Source organism: Anser cygnoides, chromosome 1 (assembly GCF_040182565.1).
Source record: "Anser cygnoides isolate HZ-2024a breed goose chromosome 1, Taihu_goose_T2T_genome, whole genome shotgun sequence".
NCBI classification, from domain to species: domain Eukaryota; kingdom Metazoa; phylum Chordata; class Aves; order Anseriformes; family Anatidae; genus Anser; species Anser cygnoides.
This window is the reverse complement of record NC_089873.1, coordinates 103341990-103355957: the sequence shown is the minus strand read 5'-3', so window position 1 is coordinate 103355957 and position 13968 is coordinate 103341990. Positions and strand designations below refer to the sequence as shown.

Below are 13968 nucleotides of genomic sequence, written 5' to 3'. Positions count from 1 at the left end.
GATAAAATGCTTCAGTTATGAGGGAAGAACAAACTATATCAAGCACAGAAGTTCACAATATATTCTTAATTTAACATCTGTCCATCTGCATTTCCCAGCTTGGGACTATCTGGGGATGATGTTAAAAAGGGAGAAGACACCTGTAGCTAAGCTAAAAAGCCGTAGCTGAAACAACAGAGTAAGTTTAGTACCACCTGATACAGGTAACAGTGGAAGGACATCAAGTTTCCAAATGTCTATATTGAAATTAGACTCACTGCAACATCCTGTGTTTTATTTGTGGAGGGAAATTCTGTGTCCCAGTTTATGCCTGGATGAACATCTCCAAGAAATTTTGGGTGGAGGAATGCACTCCCATTTACTAAGTGGCAGACCTGAGTTACATGTTTATGTGCTGAAATTACAGGGTGACAAATATATAGTTGTTCTCCATTCACATTTTTCATGACTCCTAATTGATTTAAGGGAAAGAGGTCCATAGGACCATTAAGACAAGCTCCCATTCCCTATATCTGATCTGTCATATAAATATATGTGAATATATGACTATATAAATATATGAACCTAGGTATAAGGGAATGAAAAGTAGCAGTAAGAAGTAGAGAGTAGTGTGTGAGGAAGTCAGGTCTAGAATATCAAGTGGGGTTGGGATACTCTGTAACGGATTCAAAGAATATTGGATGCACATGCAAACTAGCATTCCCTGATGAGAAGAGCCAGCTGTATGGGCAAAAGTCTCACATTCCTTTTTGGTCACTGACATTCACAGGCAGAAGATGAGGATAATTCATTCACCTTGACTAGCGAAACTAACATGGCCACCATATTAAATCTGAGCCCAGGCAAGATCTATGCCTTCCAAGTACGAGCTAGAACAGCAGTGGGCTATGGTCCATACAGTGGAAAGATGTATTTTCAAACTCTAATGGGAGGTAAGTGTACTCAGATCTGCACATGCCCGTCTTTCACTAGTGTATAGTCACATATCCTCTGGGAGGACTGCTACCAGACATTACTACTCAACTTGTGTGCCTGTATATAGGAATTTGCATATACGAATTTGTTCTATCAAAGAAAGTTCATGGTGTCAGAGCATGTTGTTTACACTCCCTTAGCCACTGCTTCCATATTCCTCTGTCGTACTCCTTGTTCTCATATACCTCCGTGCCTCTGATCAGCAGGAGCAGAGAGTGTCAGTAGAACTCTCTTTAGGAGGGTATTACAGTGCATAGCACTATATACTGCTCTAGTTTGGTCTCCAGCTGTCACAGGACAACTTACAGATGAATGCTCTGAAAGTCTTAAGACAAGTAGTACACAGGACATATACACAGAACCTTACCATCTGTCTAAGAGTATCACCATCTATTCACACAGAGACCAACATACTGCCTTGTGATGCCCTTTGGTCTGTATCAAATGTACTTGTGTGTTATCTACAAGCTAAAATAATAGGGGCAATGGGATCAAAGCCCAGGTTTAGAACTGGATTATACTTAAATGGCTAGTCACATGTCAGTGGACAAGGAAAAGTGTTTTGAGATGGAGTACTAGCTTTTCAGAAATAGGAAGGAAAGCACTGGAGAAGCACAATTGCAGGGGCAGAGCAATAATCAAGACAAGCATTTGCTAAATTACCAGGACTAGCCTGGAAGGCAAAGGGCTGATAGGGTTGGAATTATGGGTGAGTCCTAGGTGAGCAGATGGGAAACTCTAATTGTTCCTGTCTTCTGCATTTGTGTGTGTATGTGTGTGTCTTCCTTGCTAGGGGAGCGCTCGGAGATGGTGCAGGACCGACTGCCACTTATTGTGGGCTCAGCGCTTGGTGGTCTAGCCTTCTTGGTAATTGCTGCCATTGCCATCCTTGCCATCATCTTCAAGAGGTGAATTCCTTGATTTACTCATGTGCCAGTGCCTGCACCCTAGACAGTGGAACTTTCTTACCCTGGCTTCATAATCCATTCCCAAGGGAAACAGCCCAATCTACATTTATTCAGATGTCTTTGAGATGACATTTTCTAATTAAGGAAAATTCCTGCCCCATTGCTCCCCTGGCAGAAGCCTCTCCTTTGGTAAACCACTCGTACTTACTTAGCTGAGATTTGTCTAGGTAGCACTAAGAACACAATGGAAGCTTTATAAAGCTGGTGATCAAAAGGTATTTAAATTCATCACTGTCAAGAAGTGACTGCAAATTACATTGTAATCAAGCAAGTGAAGAATGAAACGATGTGATGAAGGATTGGTAGAGTAAATATTTAGATTCATTAATTAAGAAGGTGCTGAGGAACTGCAAACTACTCTTTAACCAAGGACTGAGAGTCTGTAACTCATTTGCTGAAGAATAAAAGCTGTACATTTTACATGGTTCCATGGAACACAGGCTCATAAAATATGGGTTAAAGAAATCAAACACCACTTTCCATTTTGGAAAGAAAAAAAAAAAGATAAGTCAATGTAGAGACAGTCTGTCACAATGAGAGAGTGGGGCAGAAATTTTAAAAACAGAGAAGTAAAGGTGGCTAGCAGAGCTATCTAGACGCACAAAAGTAAACGATGGCTGAGGGGGTGGAGGGGGAAGAAAAGAAACAGTCATCACCTGCTTCTTGAATTTATTGAAGTTTGAACTTAATCCCCTGGACTGTCCGTAATGGATTTCTGTGTCTTTGGTCTACTTTGCACAAGTGGAACAAGGCCTCTGCACAAGTGGAACATTTTAGATTTGTCTGTTGAACTAAAGAAAGTTAGCTTTGCTAACTTTTGCAATCACTTTGCTTTAGAAAGTGACATTTAGTTTTAGTCATTTCTTTTTTTGTTCTCTTCTTTTTTTCTTTTTTTTTTTTTTTTATAAATTTGTTTTCTCCATTTGTGTGTATTTATACTTTTAATATTTTTCTTTCTGGAAAGAAGAAAATTACCAAATATTGTTATATTTGCACTGTTGCCTCCTTTTGTAGCTTTGAGCTGTTAAAATACAATTTCTTACAGCTGGGAATGTGATATTATGTGCACAACTCAATAAAGCATACGTTTTTCTAAAAAAATGATGCAAACCCAGAGTAAATTAGTATTACCAAATCTGTGTTGGGGAACAACATTAATAGGTTTCTGTAAATGTATATACATAAATAAGAAATGTCATAAAAATAGTTTAATTTATACACAAAGGATCATGTAATACTGATTCAGAAAAAGTAGATATATCAAATTTCTATTTAAAATTTGTCTTTGATAAGAAAAGGAAGTTTGATGATGTAGGAAATGAAGTCCACATGAAATGTGCTCTTTAAAAGACAGAAAATATATGTGGAAGCAAATACAATAAATTGGTTTTGGTGCATATTGTCCAGCTAATACACAATGTGAAACACCTATTTTAGCTAATTGTTTTATTTTGTTTTTATGATACCAAACCATTAACATGTCAGGTGACCTATAAAAAACTGAATGTAGACCTTACTATCAAGAGGAATAGCACAGTTACAGCTTGTAGGTATGGGTCCCCAGTAAAGCCAATTTCTTTCAACAACAGAAAGAACAAACTTTGAAGGTAGAAATATCTGTGATTTTGGAATTTTAGCAGAATTTTAAGAAATAAGTTCCATAAGTATGAATAATACACAACTTCCTGACAGAATGATAGAATTAGATCTCTTAGTAAAGACAGGTAACATTACGTTTCATGAAGTTCTGACTTCAGATGCTAATTGAATCAGATTGAAGGTCTTGTGCTGAAATGATAAAGTATATGAATGGGCAAGAATTCTTGTATACAGCAGGAATACTATAGGAAACCAGGGTTTGATTTACAATGAATTATATATATCAATGGCATAATTATATCAACGGTATAATTAACATGATTTAGAAAAGATTGTAAACTAGCGTGAATTGTACATCTTCAGGGAGAAAAAAAGCTGCTCATAAATATTGTTGCGAACAAAGGGAGTGACTGAAAAAATAGACGATATTAAGAGCAAACGAAGAATAAGATGGAAGTTGGAAAACATCTAGATTGTGTGGGAAAAAATGACTTGAATAGCACATATTTAAAGGGATAGCAAAATTTGAGAAGTGCCAATGCTGAGAATCACCTATGATTACTGTAATTTAGATGCTTATTTGCAATAAATATTACAGCAATAAAGACGGTACCTATTCTGAGCTGCTTGTGTATAGATCACAGAACAGATTTTTGTCCATCTGGTTTTGTGTGGTTGGTTTTGGGTACCATAATGAAAAGAATAGTCAAAGTAAATGCTGTTAGGAGAGAAAGAAGAGAAATAAAGAAGTAATCTTGTGGGGTGGAATTTATATACTTTATGCAGTTGTCATTTGAATACATGGTTCTTAGAATGTTTTTGAAGAACTTAAAAGACATCATAGGAAATAGTTTCTATTAGTATTGAAAAGAATAATTTGTAGTAATTAAATGAAATTAAAATACAAATTTATCCTGAATACCAAGAAGACTTCCAAGACAGTAACATTAAACTGCAATTTTCTTTTTCAGGATAGTGCTGAATTCCATATCATTTGTCATGTCTAAAGTGGTGTTGCACACATTAGTGTAAAAACTACCAGATAGAAAACAAGCTAGCACTGGTTACCAAGATATGGGCAGGATTTTAACACTTATATCGCTGAATTCAAAGATTCTCTGAGTCTTGCACTGAGAAACCTACCCTGACATCCTTGGGGAGACTTGCATGCATTTTGACATTCCTTTCTTTTATGTCCTGCAGTAAAAGGCGGGAGACTCCATATACAGACCGTCTGCAGCAGTATATCAGTACACGAGGTAAGTGTTCTTGAGCAACAGATGCCAAAGACCTATCTCTTCAGGAGTCGCTGGCACCCATTTCTCTCAGGGGTTGATTCTGGTGATGTTTTGGGCTGTCTCCTCTACTGCAGGACTTGGAGTAAAATACTACATTGATCCTTCAACCTACGAGGATCCCAATGAAGCTATTCGAGAGTTTGCCAAGGAGATTGATGTGTCCTTCATCAAGATTGAGGAGGTCATTGGATCAGGTAGTGTGAACATCTTCAGATTTTGAAGCACCTTCTTGCCTACCTTGACACCTGACACATTACTGTCCTGAAGTGGACCCAACCATGACATGTCAAGTCTCTCAGGATAGCTAATGTTCATTTTGGCAAAATTCATCTTAACCTACTTAAACGCAGATGCTGTCTCCAAACCAAATTTAAAAACACCCTTTGAAGACCCATTTGAATTCCTCATTTTGAACCTTGAACCTGAACCTGACCAGACTGAATTCAGAGCCTTTATTGAGAACTTTACCTTGACCGAAATGGTCCTGGTAACTATATTTCCAAGCAGTGCTTGGAGTCTTCCATACTAGAATGTTTTAGTGCAATTGACTAAACATTTTGCTGTGTTTCCTTACTTGAGGTGTGTTTCTTCCCTCCCTGACAGGAGAGTTTGGAGAGGTGTGCTTTGGGCGCCTAAAACACCCAGGGAAACGTGAATGCACAGTAGCTATTAAAACATTGAAGTCAGGTTATACAGATGAACAGCGGCGAGAGTTCCTGAGTGAGGCCAGCATCATGGGGCAATTTGAGCATCCCAACGTCATCCGTCTGGAGGGTGTAGTCACCAAGAGCCGACCAGTCATGATTGTTACAGAGTTCATGGATAATGGATCACTGGATTCCTTCCTCAGGGTACAACAACCAGATTCCCCCACAACTGTTACCTCTTCACCTTGCAGTGTGCCATCCTTGATTCTGATAGGATTGCCTGCCCTTCCTCTTCCCCCATCACTACAAGTTCTCAGTTGCCCTCTGCAGGTGCAATAGAAATAAAAGCAAATTACCAGGCTAAGTGGTTTTGGACCGACATGATGAAAATATTCCAAAAGCTCACCCACCATATAAGATCTCTGCATTATTTTTGACCTTTCAAACTCATTGATATTAAATTGTTTATCTTTGTACATGGACTTCTAGTTCCTATGTGCATACTCCAGAATTTGTCTACTATTCAGGCTTAATTCCACTGAATGTTTTCAAGTGACTTCAAGTAATTAAACTTGTCATTATTTTTGGACTCAGAGTCTCCAGTGTTTTTTCTAATAATGAAACAAAAATACAGACATTTCTGTAGTATAGATGCTTCACTTCTTTCTTTATTGATTCAGATGTTAATTCAACCCACCTACTTTGGCAGGTGCATTTTGAAGAGCACATGAACTCATTGTATAAAAAATAGAACTCATTGTAAAGATCTCAAAAAAGTAAGAACAGATTTGTCTGCTCCCCTTCATTTAGCCATCTTAGTAGTTAATGAGAGACTAGACATAAGATGCTAAAGGAGGATATGTCTACAATATGATATCTGTCTTCAGAAGTAGATCACCAATGCCTGACTTTGAGATTCATTGCCTTAAGGCCATTTTCATTCCTTGTTTGCTGTTCTTGAACCTTTAGAGTCTGTCTGAAGATGTATGTTCTCTAACTTCATAAATCCACCTTATTAACGTGCTTTTTGTTAGTCTTCCCTGTTGGTTTCATTTCCTGTGGTCATAAAAGCCTGTGTTTACCTCTTCGCTTTCAGCAAAAGGAGGGACAGTTCAGCGTGTTACAGCTGGTGGGAATGCTACGAGGGATTGCAGCTGGCATGCGCTACCTTTCAGACATGAACTATGTGCATCGTGACCTGGCAGCACGTAACATCTTAGTCAACAGTAACCTCGTGTGCAAGGTTTCAGACTTTGGTTTGTCCCGCTTTTTGGAGGATGATGCTTCAAATCCTACCTATACTGGAGCTCTGGTGAGTTCCTACTGTGGAGTGAGTTACTGCATTGCTGTCATCTATAAATTTGTTCTGTGTTCCTCCTTGATTTGGTGCACCCTATTTAGTCCATCTTGAGACCAGAGAGACCAGTGGGATGCAGCCTTCTACTTTATGGGCTGTCTATTGCAAACCATCAGAGAACTGTAACTGAGTATCTGATCCACTCTGCCATGTGAAATAGAATCATAGAATCATAGAATGGCTTGCGTTGGAAGGGACCTCAAAGACAATCTAAATCCAACCCCTCTGCCATAGACAGGGATGCTACCCAGTAGATGTGGTTGGCCAAGGCCCCATCCAGCCTGGCCTTGAACACCTCCAGGGATGGGGCATCCATAACTTCTCTTGGCAACCTGTTCCAGTGCCTCACTACCCTTACAGTGAAGAATTTCTTCCTATGGTCTAGTCTAAATCTGTCCTCTTATTTTAGGATCATTTCCACTTGTCCTATCATTATCTAATTGAGCAAAAACTCACTCTCCATCTTTTTATAAGACCCCTTTAAGTATTGAAAGATTGCAGTGAGGTCTCCCTGGAGTCTTCTCTTCTCCAGGCTGAACATCCCCAGCTCTCTCAGCCTTTCTTCACTGGAGAGGTGCTCCAGTCCTCTGATCATCTTTGTAGCCCTCCTCTGGACTCGCTCTAACAGGTCCATATCTTTCTTGTGCTGGGGGCCCCAGGCCTGGACACAGTACTCCAGGTGGGGCTTCACGAGGGCAGAGTAGAGGGAGACAATCACCTCCCTAAACTTGCTGGTCACACCTCTTTTGATGCAGCCCAGGATGCAGGTGGCCTTCTGGGATGCAAGCATGGAGTATCAGTGCAGTTCTTTATGGAATGATGGTGAATAGGACAAACTACATAAACTGGTTATCTTTTCCCTTTTATTGGCTTCTTACAGGAAATTAAAAGGACTGAAGGAGAGATTGAAGTCTGTGCTACCACCTTTTGAGGAAAGAGGGCTTTGGTTTTTGTCCTGTAGAAAAGATAACCAGTGTAAATATGTATGGGCTTACTATAAACCATCAAATGAACTTATTGCCTATGAAATTAAGGTGCCTGTTATACATACTACAAAAGTGGGGGGCAGATGAGGGAGAGTAACAGGTGGGTTGAAACTACCATTTAATATACAGGGGATGAAGAAGAATTCAGTCACTGAAAGGAGAGACACGTTTTAGATGTGCGTGTTTTGAAGAACTAACACTTCAGTCATATTTCATCTATCAGGTAATTACTGCAAGTCAGTAAGGTTGGGATAGAAAGAAGAAAGACTTAATGAAAACCTACTCAGTTTGTCTGTTGTTGGAGTTGCAGGTTTTGATTGTTTACATTATGAGTTATGGTCGTAGTGGACTCCCTCTTGAGGGGAAATGATGCACCCATCTGCAGACAGGATAATGTTTTCGGAGAATTTTTCTGCCTTCCCAGCGATCAGGGAGGTCCCTAGAGTACTGAAGAACTTAGTACAGCCTTCAGAGTATTACCCACTCCTGCTCTTTCATGTAGGTACCATCGTATCGATGGTGCCTCAAGAAGTTTCAGGTCAATCGATAGGGGAAGAATACTAAAGGATGCAGGTGCTCAGGTAATGTTTTTCTGTATCCTCCTAGTAAAGTGAAAGACATTGGAAGGAACAAGCAAGCTCAGGATATCAACATCTGGCTCCAACACTGGTGCCTTTGCTAGAATTCTAATTTTTTTGTAATCACGGCAGATTCTCCAGGACACAATGTCTGCTGGGGCCTGACAGGATCCATCTATCTAGATGCAAAAATGTTTATTTGCCTGTAAGCTAGCAGTACTTATTGAGGGGGCTTCAAATTGGATTGATGGGGGAAAGCTATACTGCCAGGAATGCTGTAGGCAAGTCATGGGATGGCACAGTTAATGGGAGAATTTACGCCTGTCCAGAGAGCACTGCGGGTTTGGGAGCCCATCTGAAATGCCTGTACATCAATGCATGTAGAACAAAGAGAACTCTTTGAAAGAGAAATGAGAAACAAACAGGAGGAACTTGAAACTTCAGTCTGTTCCCAGATCTCCGATGTCATTGGTAATAGTGACACTTGGTGGAAGGAGTCCCCTTACTGGAGTACTGAGACAGAGGGCTATAATCTGTTTAGGAGAGATAGGCAGGGCAGATGAGGTAGAGGAGTTGCAGTGTACGTAAGGGAGAGGTCTGATAGTACAGTCCTTTTAGTTAGGAATGATGTGGTCGAAAGCCTCTGGGTAAGGGTAAGGGGCATGGACAATAAAGCAGATGTTATGACAGGTTTCTGTTGTAGTTCACCCAGTCAGGATGATATAACTGATGAGTAATTTTATAGGCAATTAAAGAAATCTCTGGATCAGTAGGTATTGTCCTTATGAACCTTGTCCAAATATTTGATGAAGTGAGGAAAATGGTCAGTAAAGTTGTTACCCTTGGTTTTAAGTGAGAAAATTTCAAACTGCTCAGGGAGTTAGTTAGCAGGGTCTCCTAGGAATCTGCTTTTGAGGGCTTAGAGGTCCACAAGAGCTGGGTACTTCTTAAGAACCACCTTTTAAAAGCACAGGAGCGGGCAATCCCACTGAGTTGTAAGTCAAGTAAGCAGAGCAGAAGACCTGCTTGACTGAACAAGGAACTTCTTTTGGAACTCAAGCAGAAAAAGAAAGTGTATGATCTCTCAAAGCAAGGTCAGGCCACACAGGAAGATTACAGAGCAGCAGTTTGCATTTGCAGGAAGAAAACATGAAAGGGAAAAGCTCAACCAGAGTTGAAACTGGACAGTGATATTTCAGATAATAAAAAAGTCCTTTTTCATGTATGTTAATAGCAAGAGGATGTCTAATGAAAATATTGGACTATTACTGGATGAAGCTAGTAACTTAACAAGCAAGGATCACAAAACAAGTGATGCACAAAGCGATAGCTCACCACCTACTGACTGATGTCTAGCCAGACCTCATGGAGCAGTGGTCTTCCCCCCATGGCCAAGTCCCTCCCTTTTTATTTTTCAGCATGATGTCATATGGTACAGAATAGCCCTTTGGCCAGATTGGGCTAGCTGTCCTGATTCTGTCCCCTCCCAGCTTCTTGTGCACCCCCAGCCTCCTCGCTGGCAGGGCAGTATGAGAAACTGAGAAGCCCTTGACTGAGTGTAAGCACTGCTCAGCAACAACTAAACATCAGTGTGTGATCAACATTATTCTCATTGTAAATCCAAAACATACCAACTACTAGGAAGAAAATTAACTCTATCCCAGCTGAAAACAGGACAACCATGACTGGGGAAGCAGCAACTTTCCATTTGTTAACACCAAAATTATAAGGAACCAGTTGTATCAGTTGAATGTTTCTAAGTCTACTGGGCCTGCTGGGATTCATCCTGGAGTACTGAGGGGCTTAGCAGATGTTATAGCAGGACCCCTCTCAATTATCTACCAAAAATGCTGGGAATCTGGGAGGGTCCTTGCTGCCTGGAAACTAGCCAACGTTATCCCATTTTACAAGAAAGTCATGAGAGAAAACCCTGAAAATTACAGAACTGTTAGTTTAATTTCAGTACCTGGGAAAATTATGGAGAAAATTATCCTGCGCTCCAATGAGACACTTAAAGAATAAGGCGATCATCAAGCCCAGCCAACGCGGGTTCATGAAAGGAAAGTCCTTTCTTACTAATCTGATCTCCTTCTGTGATAAGATCAGCTGCTTAGCAGATGAAGGGAAGGCAGCAGTTGTAGTTTTTCTGGATTTTAGTAAGGCTTTTGATACTGCCCTTCACAGTACCCTTCTGGACAAGTTGTTCAATTGAGAGATGAACTAGTACATAGTATGTTGGGTGAAGAGCTGGCTTAACAGTAGGGCTCAAATGTCTGCAGTGAATGGAATTATATCTGGCTGGCAGCCAGTCACTAGAACTGTTCCCCAAGGCTCAATCTTGGGGCCAGTTATGTTCAGTATTTTTATCAATGATCTCAATGCAGGAGCTGAATGCATCCTTATTAAAACTGCTGACAATATTAAACTTGTACGTGCTGTGGACTCTCTTGAGGGACAAGAAGCTTTGCAGAGGGATCTAGATAGAATGGAGCATTGGACCATCACAATACTATGAGAAGATGCTATAAGAATGCTATAAGAAGGGAGATTCTTGTCAAATTGACAAGAATAAATGCCATATACTGCACTTGGGACTGAGTAATGCCAGACATAAGCACAGCCTGGGAGAGGAGTGGCTGGAGAGAATCTCTCAAGAAAGGGATGTGGGGGTGCTGGTTGACAGTTGGCTCAATATGAGCCAGCAGTATACCCTGGCAGTCAAGAGGGCAAACTATTCTGGGTTGCATTACATACAGCATAGCCAGCCAGTCAAAAGATGTGATATCCTGTGATTATTATGTGAGGGCCACAAGGGTCAAGGGGCTAGAGTACCTCTTCTACGAAGAAAGGCTGAGAGAGCTGGGGCTGTTCAGCCTACAGAACAGAGAAGACTTTGGGGTGATCTCATTGCAACCTTTCAGTACTTGAAGGGGACTTATAAAAAAGATGGAGAGCAACTCTGCTCTATCGGATATTGACAGGACAGGGGGTAAAAGCTTTAAACTAAAAGAAGGGAGATTTAGATTAGAGGTTGGGAGGAAATTCTTCGCTCAGAGGGTGATGAGGCACTGGAACAAGTTGCCAAGAGAAGTTGTGGCTGCCCATCCCTGGAAGTGTTCAAGGCCAGGCTGAATGAGGCCTTGGCCAACCAGATCTAGTGGGTGGCACCCCTGCCTATGGCAGGGCGGTTGGAACTAGATGGTCCTTGAGGTCCCTTCCAACCCAAGCCATTCTATGATTCTGTGGTATGATTATCTCACCACATATAGCATTGGTCTGGCCTCACTTGGAATATTGTATGCAGTTCTCGGTTCCACAATTTTAAAAGAATGTTAAGATACTTGAATGCATCCAGAGGATGGCAACAAAACAGATCAAAGCTCTGGAAGGCATGTCCTATGAAGGGTGGCTGAGGACATTTGGTTTGTCTAGTTTGGAGAAAAGAAGTCTAAGAGGTGATCTCATTGCTTTTTACAACTTCCTGAGGAGGGGTGGTAGGGTGGTGCTCATCGTTTCTTCCTGGTATCTAGTGACAAAACGTGTGGCAATGGCTCAAAGCTCTGTCAGGAGAGGTTCGGACTAGACATTAGGAAAAACTTCTTTACCAAGAGAGTAGTTAGACACTGGAACAGAATTCCTAAGAAGGTGTTTGATGCACCGTGACTGTCAGTGTTCAAGAGGCATTTGGATAATGCTCTTAATGATACGCTTTAACTTTGGATTAGCCCTGAAATAGTCTGATAATTGGACTTGATCTTTGTAGGTTCCTTCCAGCTGAACTGTTCAATTCTATTCTATTCTGTTCTGTTCTGTTCTGTTCTGTTTTATTTTACATGGTTTTAGATTTCCAAATTGTTGAGACTTTCAGGAGGATTTGACTATCTGCCACTTCTCTAATGCTGCCAAGAAGAGCTATAAGAGTCAAATTCCACTACACTAAGGATTTGTAGTTGTCAGGGGGCATGATTCTGTTGTTTGTTTTGGTTAGTTGGTTGGTTGTGGTTTTTTTTGTGTTTTTTGTTTGCTTGTTTGTTTGTTTGTTTTTCATTTTCATGTATAGGTAGAAAAAGGTAGAAACCTTTGGCATAGTTTAAATTTAAACTATCAATTTCTACAAGGCAACATTACTGAACTGGCACATCGTTTCAGAGTTGTGTCGTGCTACTGGCCTCTGACCAGGTCAGTGATGTCATTTCCCCCAGTAGTTCTTATCTCACCAATATTCTGGTTACTCCCTGACTACTTTCTAGGGCTGCAAAATCCCCATCCGTTGGACTGCCCCTGAAGCTGTCCAGTATCGCAAGTTCACCTCCTCCAGTGATGTCTGGAGCTATGGCATTGTCATGTGGGAAGTGATGTCCTATGGTGAGAGACCTTACTGGGACATGTCCAATCAGGATGTAAGTTTGGGAAATGGTGGGAATGCGCATCTACCTTTCTGCTCTGTTTCAATTCGAGTAAAAGAAAGTCATACACTGCCAAGTGACTGAAGCTTGTTTGTCTTTTATTTTCCCAACTGTGATAAAACCTAGTTCTTCTTTTCCTGCAGGTAATTAATGCTATTGACCAGGACTATCGCCTGCCACCACCTCCGGACTGCCCAACTGTTTTGCACCTGCTGATGCTTGACTGCTGGCAGAAGGAGCGGGTCCAGAGACCCAAATTTGAGCAAATAGTTAGTGCCCTAGATAAAATGATCCGCAAGCCATCTGCTCTCAAAGCTACTGGCACTGGGAGCAGTAGGTGAGATGACGATTTAGTGCAAAATAATACAGCTGGTCTCTGGGTAGGCATCACAAGGAAAGGAAGGCAGTGAATCAGACATTTTTCCAACCCTTTCTTCTGAGACTGAGATCGATTAAGAAAGGAAAATTTGGGGGAGATGGTTGGAAGAACTGTATATCCTGATTCACTTAGTGGGTGATGAGGATGAATTAGGAGTTGTAAGTGCTGAATGTGAAGGAAGAGAAAGATCTTGATATGGTGAGGGAACTTTGGGGATGGAGGGGATGAATGATTGCACAAAACTCTGTGATCGCAAGAGGTGATGAAGGAAGAGAAGACCTTAGATTGTGGAGAAAAGAAATTCTGTAGCTAAAACTAATGAAAACTGCAGCTTGCATCCCACATTTTCCCATCTGCATTTTGCAGCCTGATGGAGGCAGGAGAAGGCAAAGGAGAAGTCTTGGGGTGGAGGTGTAAATGGAGCCAAGATTATAGAGCTGTTGGACTGATGATGGAATTAATCCTGGTGGCCTGGAGAACTTCTGCCATGGCTGTAAATCTTGGCCCACTGCAATACACTCTACATCTGAGGGTGAGGGGAAGTGTGTGGTAATGCCCAGTTTACTAGAAACTGCACAGAAAAAGAGTTATGAGTTGCTTTGGGGCAGATTCAGATGCCAAGAAAAGTAGAAAATGCTAGTGATTTATTTGGCTTTCTACTGCTCTGTTCTACCTGGTTTGTGTTGGAGCCCAAATGACACACTGTCTCCTAGGTTACCTTCAGAGCCAAAGAGCACATTCTGAAGATGGGTAGCTAGTCACAGAGCTAAATGTA

The 13968-nt window shown here is 41.1% G+C and overlaps 1 protein-coding gene across 5 annotated transcripts in view; it reads left to right on the top strand.

Moving 5' to 3' along the window:
* EPHB6 (EPH receptor B6) overlaps positions 1-13968 on the top strand; it is a 94137-nt gene that overhangs the window by 66618 nt on the left and 13551 nt on the right. For all 5 annotated transcript variants that reach the window (XM_067005134.1, XM_048054943.2, XM_067005115.1 and 2 more), the window contains 8 exons: positions 770-932; positions 1769-1883; positions 4746-4801; positions 4915-5034; positions 5444-5691; positions 6584-6799; positions 12659-12808; positions 12958-13151. In XM_067005134.1, coding sequence (XP_066861235.1) covers positions 770-932; positions 1769-1883; positions 4746-4801; positions 4915-5034; positions 5444-5691; positions 6584-6799; positions 12659-12808; positions 12958-13151 — 1262 coding nt within the window. The remainder of the gene's footprint in view (positions 1-769; positions 933-1768; positions 1884-4745; positions 4802-4914; positions 5035-5443; positions 5692-6583; positions 6800-12658; positions 12809-12957; positions 13152-13968) is intronic.